Genomic DNA, 11,055 nt, shown 5'->3' with positions numbered 1-11,055 from the left:
TCGGGCCCCTCGACATCCACGTTGGCTAGCTCCTTCGGCAAGGAGGAGATCGCCATATCCTCCTCTGACGAGGAGCACCAGGCGCCTCCGCAGCAACAGCCGTGCCTCCTCGCGAGGCCGCTCTGATGGACGAGGAATTTGTCCGTCAGATGGAGCTCATGACGGAGCGCTCGCTCCGGGAGCGTGGCCAGGTGCCGCCCTCGCCGCTACATCCCGTCAAGGAGGAGCCGCCATCCCCGACGCGCTATCACATAAAGCAGGAGCCAAATCAGGGCACCTCGTGAAGGAGAAGCCGCTGCATAGCCACTACGGGTTTGCCAAGTTGGACGCGGCGCCGGCCTGGGTCCTCAACAACCTCGACCTGGTCGCTGCCTGGGCCCTCAACCGTTCCGTCACCACAATGAAGATGGTCGCGAGGAAGCGCCTTGACGGCGAGCTCGCCAAGAGTTTGACAACGTGGTCCTTGAAGACATGGCTCACACGACCAGAGAGTAGGAAAAACAAGTGGAGGAAAGAGTTTGCACGCTCCCAGAACGTGCTGGCGGCCATCATCAACAAGGCTGTAGTCAGGGCGGGCGGGATGTTCTATAACGCGGAAGAAACGAAGGAGGAATGAGATGCTCGCCTAAGAGCATCTACGACAAGGATCACCTAATTCGAAGCCTCAAACGCCCACGAATGCGCCCGGTCAACGTCCGGGCAATCATCTAATTTTTGCTGCAAAATAACTACGCCCCCACTTTTAACCCCACTTTCTCTCTCTGCGAGCGGCATATCATCAAACACTTCACGTGCACACACTCCGACGAGTCAGCAAGCGCAGGAGACTGTGGTCACTGGTCAGCACGCCCGGCGGCAGCGCGCATGCGCGGCCGTGCCCAGCGCCAGCACGCATGCATGCAGCTCGGCGGCCAGCGCTAATGGGGCAGGCAACACGACCGATTGGGGGCTGCAATCGATCGACCGAGGCCTTTTATTTCTTCCGTCCCTTCCCTTGCCTCATTTTTCTCTTCCCCCTTCCTCTTCCCCTGCTCTGGCTCTGGTATTCCCCCCGACGCGACGCCGCGGATCTAATTACAGCCGCCGCCGTGGCCGTGCCATACCTTAGCCTCAATCCAACCTCTCGGGGGCGCGGGCCGCCTTCGCCCCAGTCCGGCCTCCATCATCACTGCCGCCATCGCCGTTCCCCTTCTTCCTCAGCCGCCGGGACATCCAGCTGCCCCGTCCAGTGTTTGGCCGTTGGGTCTCCTTCCATACTTCCTTCCTCTGAGGTACGTGCACCTAGATTGTTTCTTCTCATGCACAGCTGCTTCAATACTCTTTGTTGTTGGACTTAAATCAAATCTATCCCACTAGGTCGGACATACATCTAGATCTGCCGCCCCTGTATTTGTATGTATTACCATGGAGACTGTACATAGTACATGAATCATGGCGGTGGCACGACGGCTACTGCTTGCACGGTTCCATCTCGGAGTAACCAGACCCCCTCCGGATTCCTCTTCGTGTTCTATTCGGACCTCCCCTGCCCTTCCTTTTTTCAATAAAGAAAAGACGACAGCTTTGCCTCATGGCGTACTCTGTTCCGACCTTATTATTATCGTCCATGGAGCAGAATAATGTGCGCCACCGCTGCGTAAGCTCTTTCTAGCTTCTCTTCTTTTTGGGGTTCAATTCAAATTAACTAATCATGGATGATCTCGTCTTGTCGCAGAAGCCACAAGAGGAAGATAGGCTGGGCGCCCTGACTGATGACATCCTGCTCTCCATCTTGGGGAGTGTGGACCTTGCGACGGCCGCAAGGACCAGCGCCCTGTCGACGCGCTGGAGGAGCCTGCCATGGCTGCTCCCTGAGCTTAACCTCCATGTCAGGGATTTCCTGCCCGTGCCATGCCCAGATTACCCTCTTGCTGCTGCTCTACGGATTTTTTTTTATTCTAAAATACCAGCGCAACACATAAATCAAGCAATGGCGTCTCTGACCAGAGCTGCTAGGAGTTTCTTGCGCACCAAACACAGCAGAACCGTCACAAAAATGTCCCTTGAGATCTACCTCGTTGGCAACTATTCGCATGATATTGGCCCGCTGGTCCGTGACGCCATCGACAATGGCACGGTAAGAGAGCTGGACCTCACCATTGCCGACGACAAGGATTTCAGGTGCAAACGTGCAGATATGCTGCAGAAAGCACGGGTCGTGGACGGGTTCTTCAGCACGTATCCTAATGTGCTCCCTTGCCTCACGAGGCTCCACCTCTACAACCTGCGATTCGCGGAGGGGGACATGCTGCACCACACGCTGTTCGACTGCTGCAAGCAGCTGCAGCACCTCAGCCTGGACCACTGCGACGCCGGCGACGGCTCGGTGTGGCAGATAGACGCGCCAAGTTCGGGGCTCAGGGTTCTTGAGCTCCGCTATTCCTACTTGAAGAGGCTCGAGGTGCTCTGCCTTCCCAAACTAGAGCTGCTCCGTTGGGAGGTCTGGCTGCACAATGAGACCCCCTTGCATTTTGGTTCTGTGCCATGTCTCAAGGAGTTATTCCTCCTATGTGGTGCTGACATCGACCACCCGGGGTTTAGTTTAAGCCAGCTTCTAGATGGTGCTACAGACATCCATACCCTGACCTTAAACTTCCAAGGAGAAAAGGTAATTTCATACTATTTCAGTATATATTGTCTGATGTGCTTCTAATTTCATCAGTACGAATTGTAAAGTTACCACAGATGGATTGTCGTTAATTAGGACCGTAAGTTTGCGCTGTTTTTTTTTTGCTGTTTCATGTTTTGATCAAGATATTTGTTTTTTTTTTAATTTATCTTTGCTAGGAAGCATTTCGTTGATTAGCAAATGAATAGCCTGGTGCGCACGTGATTTCTTTTCTCTATGTGTACAATATCGATCATTACATTTTTTTTTGCTTTTCTTTATTTATCTTTTCACCCAGCTTTGGATCCAGCCTGAAAGCAGGCAACTCCGCGCTGCATTCAGCAAGCTAAAGAAGCTGTCTATTCAAGGCATATATGTTGAGTTTGACCTGTTATGGACAATAAATCTCCTTGAAGCTGCTCCAACCGTTGAGATATTTGGTGTCGAGGTACTAATTTTACCCGTTCCTTTTCTCGATTGTTAGTTGACCATATATAAGCATTTCCTTTCTGGTTCGTGATATCATTTCATGATAGAACGTAGAAATAGGATTTCCTACGATACTTTATCTAATTATTAGGCTGTGGTTATTGGATACAGGCGTTTGAACATCCATGTTCTGTGCCATTTTGGGTACGCGTTGGCGTTCAAAGAGTGCAGCCTTCATGGAAGACGCCTGGATTCACAAGCTGTAGCAAGTGGCAACTGAGAGAGCTCCACGTTGCTAGCTTTAGTCCATTGGTGGGGCATCATATGTTATTTGTGCGTGAGGTGATGGGTCGAGCGCCAAAGCTGGAGACTGTTCTTTTGAAGGAAAATGAAGAGCCATGCAGGAAGTGCGAGGCAATGGGTGCACTACCTACTCCGATAGGAGGCATGTTTCCAAGGGGCAAAGATGAGCAAGACGCCATAGCCAGGCAACTTAGGGACAAGAGGATCGTCTCGTCGTCCTCGGCGGCGAAGATAGTTTTCAAAAGTATTGCTTCAACAGTGGTATTCTGAATACAAGAACCTGTGTGCATGCCGAATGCAGGTGCAAGTAGTAAAACGAAAATGTAATAGACGCCAAGGCAAGGCTTTTTAGTTGTTTGCTTAAAGGAACAGAACTGGTAAAGGCAATCCTCTCTTATGTAATCTTTTTGCTGTTGTGGCAGTGTGTGGGGCGGTCATGACCATCCTATCTTGTATCCTTGATTCTCTATTTCGGATTTTTTGGTGTCAAATGACCTAATCTAGGCTGCCACGTGCTATTTGTGGGGGATTTGTCTGGGTACATTCCTTGGGTGTGCGTAGCTATTGTTTCGTGTGGCTGTTCTATGTCGGTTGGTCGTTCAATGTATCAACTGATAAAGATAGGTCAATGATTTTGAGGCACTCTATAAGAGAGGATTTCTGCTTTTGCTATGGGACAGCAACTAGCAGTCAAAACCCCTACTGTGGTTATTCATATTAATGGGAAGAGAGCAGTGGCCTTACTAGACTCTGGCAGTAGTATATCTTTTCTGAATCAAGACTTTGTAGTTAAAGCTAATTGTAAAAATGTTGCCAGTTAAAACAAGGAAGGTATCAGTGGCTGGAGGGGGCATATTGTTGTCTGCTGCTGTAGTGCCAAATTTGTGAATTTCGGATCTCTAAACTCACCTTATCTCACAACTTCAGAGTGCTTTCCTTGCCTAGTCATGATGTTATCTTAGGATATGATTGGTTTACTACAGTGAGTCCAGTTTCATTTGATATCCCTGCACAAACATTCAGCTTCACACAATAGGGCAAACATACAGTGTCCACAGCGATGTTCACTAATGCTGCTAGTGTGAAGGAAGTGCCTCCCAAGAAAATGCACAAATTGATGGATAAGGGAGCTGAAGTTTTTTTGTGCCAAGTTCATAATATAATAGTGGATGCTGGTGAAGGTTTCAAAACTCCTCCACAAATTCAGAAACTACTCTTGGAGTATGCAGATTTGTTTGAGGAGCCCAAGGAATTACCTCCTCATAGAGCCCTGAACCACAAGATACCTTTGGTTGCTGGAGCTACACCACCCCATGTCAGACCTTATAGAGTGCCTCAAAATCCTCACGATATGCATTTGTGTCCATGAACCCATTTGTCCCCACATCTCCAACACTCTCCTAATTTTCTTATCTTCTGAGTATTGTTAAGAGGAGCTTCCACCTGTCTAACTAGAATTTGTTGCTGATAAGAAGGTGTGATGCTCTTCTTAGGTTGAAAACCCCCAGTTTTCTTCTGATAAAAGTTGGTACAAGGGACACTAGATTTCTTAGGCACTGCAGTTATTGGAGGATGACAAGGTTCCACATCCTTGGCTAACCAATAAGCATATGTAAGTGTCTGAGGTCGCAATGGCCTGATCTGGAATTTGATACCATCTCTCAAACCATTTACATAGCATCACACAAACCAAGATTCCCCCAACTCTGGATTTTCCTCTTGAACATCAGCCATTAGATCTTCAAAGTTTTTTGTATATTCAGACACAGTGCTATTGAGCTGCTTAATGGAGTTAAATTTTTCTGTTAAATCATAAGAGTCATGTGCAGAGAATCTTTTTGTTATCTCCACACAGAATTCTTTCCATGAAGGTTTCTTCTTCAGCAACCTAGACCTTCTCAACCACACACATCAACTTCATCAACTATGTATAATTGAGCAAGAGAAACTTTATATTCCTCAGGAGCAGCTGACATTTGGAAATATTTGTTGCACTGCCTTATCCATCCCACTGGATCTTCCCCATGAAATCTAGGAAAATCCAACTTAGGGCCCTTGGTCATGGTCTTCATGAATTGGACTTGCATTTCTTGCTCATATGTTTTGGAATAGCCTTGCTAGAGTTGCCTATCTCTGTTTTGCTGATAAAATTGCTGAAATGCAGGAGTATGAGGATTACCCCTTGCAGTTACAGGAGTACCCAAAGCATTAGGTCTGCTAGTTCTAATTGGTGGCAAATTATTTTGCATCTGTAATTCTTGCAACTGTCTAGTTTTCTCTCTTTCAGCCTCTAGTTGTCTTCTAAGTTGTTCTGTTCTATTTGCTGGGTCTGCATTTGCTCTTGTTGCAATGTAGGTGACCTCGGAACCTGTTGAGAGTTGGATGGAACTTCAGTCTCACTTCTCTTGCCAGTTTATTTCACCAAGGATTGAAGCACTGTATTGATTGCAAACAGTTGATTACTTAAATCCAGTACTACCCGTTCCACTCCTCCAACTTGCTGTGATATTTCACCTTGAGTTGAACTGATTGACTGAACTTCATCATGCAATTTCGCCACATCCGACTGAATCTGAACACTGTCTCTCTATAAAACTCAAAAATCGTCACGCATAGAGAGTACCTCCTGGAGATCTGCGTCATCAATTGTCTTCGCGTGCCCCATCACCACGATCAGAAGCAGAGGTCAGGAATTTTACCACTGGTGAACCAGCAACCCTTCCTCAACTTTAGATCCTGTCGCCGCCACGATCCACGCCGCCGTGGTACACCGGTCAGCGCATAGACGCGGAATTTTACCATTCGAACGATGTGTTTGAACAACCGCTCTAGCTCGACCAATCTGTACCCGAACGGTCACCGCCACCGCGCCACCACACCGTCGCCCGCCGCCAACGCCGCCGCCGATCTAGAAGAAGGGTGGGAATAAGGGTGGGAAATGATCGATTAGAGTAAAAAAATTGCCCACCAGAACGCGCCTCCGTCGAGAACCGATGGCCTCTGATACCAATTTGTCAGGAACTAGCGAGATCACAAGAGGAAATCAAAGGAGTTGGAGGCTAAGAATTGGGGAATTTCACCTAGATCTATATTTAATTGTTTAGACTATATAGTCCCTCCGTTCCTAAATATTTGTCTTTTTAGAGATTTGAAATAGACTACCACATACGGATGTATATAGACATATTTTAGAGTGTAGAACTGTAGATTCACTTATTTTGCTTCGTATATAGTCATTTGTTGAAATCTCTAGAAAAACAAATATTTAGGAACGAAGGGAGCATTTTATTGGCCATCTTGGCAATCCAGAGAATTCGAGAGTGCGAATGCCAGCCACAACCCGGCTGTTAAGTAGGTGGAGAACTCCCGGGAAGGGGGTGGAAGTAAACAGTTACTTTAACTCACCACGTTACCTTACAATTGGTATCCTACAGCTAGCGACGCACGGTAAAGTAAGGAGCGATCCCAGCCGTAGATTTCCCTTGTGCTTATCGTCCAGAAACTTTAACAGTTGCATCTTCAGTCCGCTGGGTCTAGCAAACGCCTCCCCCTGCAAGTCCGGCGGGCCGCTCGTCAGGCACCACCAAACCTGGAACGGCATCCAGAAGGAGAAGGCCAAGTGTGGCAGCTGGCCGGCGCAGGGGTCTTCTGTCGATTCGGTGGGGAAGAAGACCAAAAACTGACATGTGGGCCTTTAGTGGTACCAATTTCACAGGATCTCTTGTTCTACCAGAGCTCCCGCAATACCGTAAAATCGTTTTGCAGCATACCTTAATCTGTTTTTGCAGTACCAACTTTAAAGGGATCCGCTAGAGATGCTCGTAAGATGTATGCATATTGACAGTATGAGGCCACGAGACCTGAATCCTGGTACTGATATGTTTCCTGCCAAACAGTTGGCCTGCAGCACAAACACACTAAAAACCGTATGAAACAGGCAAAATACTACTACAAGATGTCTACCCTGCGCTGAGTTATCTTTTGACAGTGTATTCGATGAGGTTGGTAAAACTGCTCATCTGATTCAGCTAATCGAGCACGGTGTGTATAGTTTCTTGGCACTAGTAGTAGTAGTAGCAGGCGTCAACTCTGTATCATCGGGTTCATTGTGCCATCAGTTTGCCGGCTTCATGAACGGCCAGGCCGAGGAGCACAAGTCCTGGGCGGTGTTCCCGTCGCCATCCTTGATCTGGAGATCGGCGTGGTGCTTGACGAGCAGTTCGGCGATGTCCTCCCTCTCGCAGAGGACGGCGTAGTGGAGCGCCGTCTGCCCTTCGTTGTCCTGGATATGGAGAGACAAGGTTTCAGTATCTGAAGGTCTCAAAAGGTTTGCTTCTGCACACTGCAGCTGTACGACACTGATACCAAATTGGATCTAACGTAGATGAACCGACTGTTTAACCAGTTAGCTGGTTGAATGTTGCAGGCTGACAGCTTGCCGACATGTAACGAATATCCAACATTTTGTCTGTTTGGTACAGCTTGTGATGCAAGCCCACTAAAAATACTTGGTCAGAGTTCCCACAAGTTTCTTTCGTTCAAATACACTCACCAAACTGCCCAGAAATTTCCAAATGCAATGGATAAAGGGTACACAACAAATTCAGATACCTGAGCATTCACGTCTGCATTTGAGTTGACAAGAACCTCGACAGCATCTAGATGACCACGGTCCACAGCCCAGTGCAACGGAGTTCTCTCTTCGCTGTCTGACACCAAAATATGACTAAATGAGTCATGCTACATATAAAGAACAGAAAGATGGATGTTCTACAAACACAAACCTCTTATGTTGATTTGTACACCAGCAGCCAGATGCTTTTTAACGTCATCAATTGCTCCTTCCCTTGCAGAAACATGGATGTCACCAAGTTCTCTGCAGGTACAAACAAGTTCATTGTAATCCTAGAAACAATAGTTCATGCAAAGTACTAAAAGGATTATATGAATAAATACAACTTTTTAGCAGCGTGATGGAGACAAACTAGCTGCATACCAAATAATGAATCATCTCACTTTTATATGATATGTTCTATCAGTTAGCAAAAGAAATAAAAAGAAATATACTATACAGCATTAGGTGAACTTGGCTACACACCATCAAGGCGGCATTAATGCACAGGGAGGAGGTGTAAAGTGTGTCCTTGTTGTAGAAAGACTTACGATTCATTTCCTTGATCTTCCTCGTACATTAAACTGCTAAATACAGGTCCCATTGGTCCCTTCGAACCTGATGCAGACATTGTGGTTTCCCCATCTTTCTTTTTCTGGAATCATGTCAAACAGATTATCAAACAGAGCAAACACTGTGATGTACATTCCTATAAAAAATGGTAAAGAATATGTGGCCATAGGTGGAATTATAAAACTTACTGAGCCATCAGACCAGTTAGGGAATATCTCATCAACAATTGTTATGTACTCCTCCATAGCTTCTTCTGTTGGCATAGCACCCAATTTATTCCAAGCATTCCTAGCAAACAAGTGCTCAATCGATAAGGATACTTGGTAAACTGTATTGACTCTCCAAACTGAGAAAAGCACATACACAGGTCTACTGCTAATATATGTTCAATGCAAACAGTAAACGTCTGAGTTCTGGTACCCATATTGGAATATCCAGAGTAACAAAGGGCATCTTCAAAGTGAAAATTCTAAGGCCTACACAACTATTCAGCATTATCACAAGTGACATTCCTGGACATAGGTCATGGATGCTCAGGCAAAATTAGCACCCATAAACTGAACCTAGAGAACCCATAAACTAGCACGAGGAGGCTTGCTTCCTGTGCACCAAACCTACAGAACCAGTGGACCAACTCTCTGACTGTAACAAGAACTACAGCTAGGAAGCTAGCACCAGATGCACTTGGGGATATGCTAGTTATGCACTTCACATCCGGATGGCAATTACCTAGTAATATAAGCTAAGTTACCTAGTAAGTGCTCAACCAATAAGGTACTAGGTAAACTGAATTAACTTTCCAAATTGAGAAGCACAGACAGAGCATAAGCAAAGGGGTCAACTGCTCATATGTATTCAGTGCAAATAGTAGACGTCTGAGTTCTGGTGCTCATATTGGAACACCCAGAGCACCAAAGGCATCTTCAAAGTGAAAATTCTTACCCCTACACAACTATTCGGCATAACCAGAATTCACAAGTAACATTCTTCGATATAGATCATGGATGCTCAGGGGAAAGTAGCACAAACAGACAATGCAAACAACCAATCAATCGGTGAAGCCAATCAAGAACCTAGATACAGTTACCAAATTGAGAAGCACAAGCAGAGCAAAACCGAAAAGGTCTATTGCTAATACATGTTCACTGTGAAATAATAGATGCCTGAGTTCCGATGCTCATATATGAAAATCCAAAGCAGCAAAGGGCATCATCATCAAAGTGAAACTCTTAAGCCCTCATAATTATGCAGCCTTGATCACAAATGATATTACTGGATTTAGATCAGTTGCAGTAAATGTAAGTACTTGGATGCTCATGTTAAAGTAAAGTAGCAGGAGCAGGCAATGCTAACACACAATCAATTGGCGAAACCCATCGACAACCTAGAGACAAATCCTGTACACCAAACCTAGAGAACCAGTGGACTGACTCTATGTCTGTACCAAGAAATCAAGCCAGGAAGCTAGCACCAGTTGCATTTGGGGGTGTACTAACTACGAACAATCTCTCCTGGTCGGTCCAACTCAGAAATCACACCAAGTTCACATCCCGTGGGCAGTCCCGTAGCAGCACAAGCTAAATGTAGACATAGATCATATCCAACCCACCTCATAACCCCTATCCCCTAGAAAATATAAGGCTAAACCCAACTGTGGCAGAAGGTGGATCCAGATTCCAAGGAATCGAGCGAGGCAAGGGGGGGCGGAATCTACCACTTGGCGCGGGCCTTGAGCTTGAGGGCGGAGGGCTGCGGCGCGGTGCAGGGCCCCTCGGTGGCGATCTTGTAGAGGCCGTAGAGGCGGAGCTGCGCCTCCTCGGGGACGCCGGCGGCGGAGGCGGCGACGAAGGCGGAGGCGGCGCTGAAGTCCTCGTCGAGCTCCGTGCTCTCCACGCCCTCCCAGTCGCCGTCGCTGTCGCTGTCGCCGTCGCCGTCGCCGCCGCCGCCGTCGAGCGCGGGGTCGGCGGCGTCGGGCGAGGGGGCGGGGTCGGGGGCGGAGCGGGTGATGCGGAGGTTGTCCTCCTTGAAGGCGAGGACGACGGAGATGAGCTTGGCGACGAGGAAGGCGAAGATGAGGCCGATGACCGCCGACTGGGCCAGCTCCTGCCAGTCGCCGCCCATGGCCGCCGGCGAGGCGCGAATCTCAGATGCCGCTGGCCGGGGTGAGAGAGCACGAGAGAGACGAGCGCGACGAGGGTTTGGTGCTGGCTCTGTTCAACTTGGTTTTTCCTTAAGTCAATTTGGCTTACGACTTCACGGCAAAGGCAAAAGTAGCACTTAACCCCACACAACCGTATTCGTATGGAATTAAGGTAATCAGGCACGCCGAGCTTGATTAGAAAAACAGTTTTGCTAAGTCTAAGTGACTTCATTATCCCTCTGTACCATAACAGCATTTTTAACACTATACTATGTCAAAAAACGCTTTTATATTATGTGATGGGAGTATGTCACTTGACTCTCAGTTGACTGAGACTTAATCACACCCTTA

General features: G+C 47.4%; 2 protein-coding genes across 5 annotated transcripts; one reads left to right on the top strand and one right to left on the bottom strand.

The window, feature by feature from the left end:
- The first annotated feature begins 785 nt into the window (after window positions 1–785).
- Window positions 786–3,836, top strand: LOC123055250 (uncharacterized). Of its 4 annotated transcripts, none has more exons than XM_044479238.1 (5): window positions 788–1,271; window positions 1,357–1,636; window positions 1,718–2,647; window positions 2,946–3,095; window positions 3,248–3,836. In XM_044479238.1, exons 2-5 carry the CDS (start codon window positions 1,571–1,573, stop codon window positions 3,647–3,649), a joined length of 1,548 nt encoding a protein of 515 aa, XP_044335173.1. In that variant the 5' UTR covers window positions 788–1,271; window positions 1,357–1,570; the 3' UTR covers window positions 3,650–3,836. The 4 variants fall into 4 exon arrangements, with proteins under 4 accessions (XP_044335171.1, XP_044335173.1, XP_044335172.1 ...); XM_044479237.1 differs by having other exon boundaries at window positions 1,715–2,647; XM_044479239.1 differs by having other exon boundaries at window positions 789–1,271; window positions 1,357–1,621; window positions 1,715–2,647.
- Window positions 3,837–7,195: 3,359 nt separating this feature from the next.
- Window positions 7,196–10,800, bottom strand: LOC123055249 (acyl-CoA-binding domain-containing protein 4). Its single transcript, XM_044479235.1, has 6 exons — window positions 10,279–10,800; window positions 8,753–8,852; window positions 8,543–8,646; window positions 8,164–8,255; window positions 7,991–8,088; window positions 7,196–7,661 (listed from the first exon to the last, which is right to left on the bottom strand). The coding sequence occupies exons 1-6, from the start codon at window positions 10,683–10,685 to the stop codon at window positions 7,494–7,496; spliced, it is 969 nt and encodes a 322-aa protein (XP_044335170.1). The 5' UTR covers window positions 10,686–10,800; the 3' UTR covers window positions 7,196–7,493.
- Between the last annotated feature and the right edge of the window lie 255 nt (window positions 10,801–11,055).

This window comes from Triticum aestivum, chromosome 2D (assembly GCF_018294505.1).
Source record: "Triticum aestivum cultivar Chinese Spring chromosome 2D, IWGSC CS RefSeq v2.1, whole genome shotgun sequence".
Taxonomy (NCBI): domain Eukaryota; kingdom Viridiplantae; phylum Streptophyta; class Magnoliopsida; order Poales; family Poaceae; genus Triticum; species Triticum aestivum.
This window is presented reverse-complemented; position numbering and strand designations above follow the sequence as displayed.

Excerpts from the sequence above, each read along its gene's own strand:
- LOC123055250 (XM_044479236.1), top strand. The coding sequence starts at position 894 with ATGCATGCAGCTCGGCGGCCAGCGCTAATGGGGCAGGCAACACGACCG. Across the intron at positions 2,648-2,945 it reads TAAACTTCCAAGGAGAAAAG|CTTTGGATCCAGCCTGAAAG; the intron begins GTAATTTCATAC and ends CTTTTCACCCAG. Across the intron at positions 3,096-3,247 it reads TTGAGATATTTGGTGTCGAG|GCGTTTGAACATCCATGTTC; the intron begins GTACTAATTTTA and ends TATTGGATACAG.
- LOC123055249 (XM_044479235.1), bottom strand. The coding sequence starts at position 10,685 with ATGGGCGGCGACTGGCAGGAGCTGGCCCAGTCGGCGGTCATCGGCCTC. Across the intron at positions 8,853-10,278 it reads CTCAAGGCCCGCGCCAAGTG|GAATGCTTGGAATAAATTGG; the intron begins GTAGATTCCGCC and ends CTTGTTTGCTAG. Across the intron at positions 7,662-7,990 it reads ATGCAGACGTGAATGCTCAG|GACAACGAAGGGCAGACGGC; the intron begins GTATCTGAATTT and ends CTCCATATCCAG.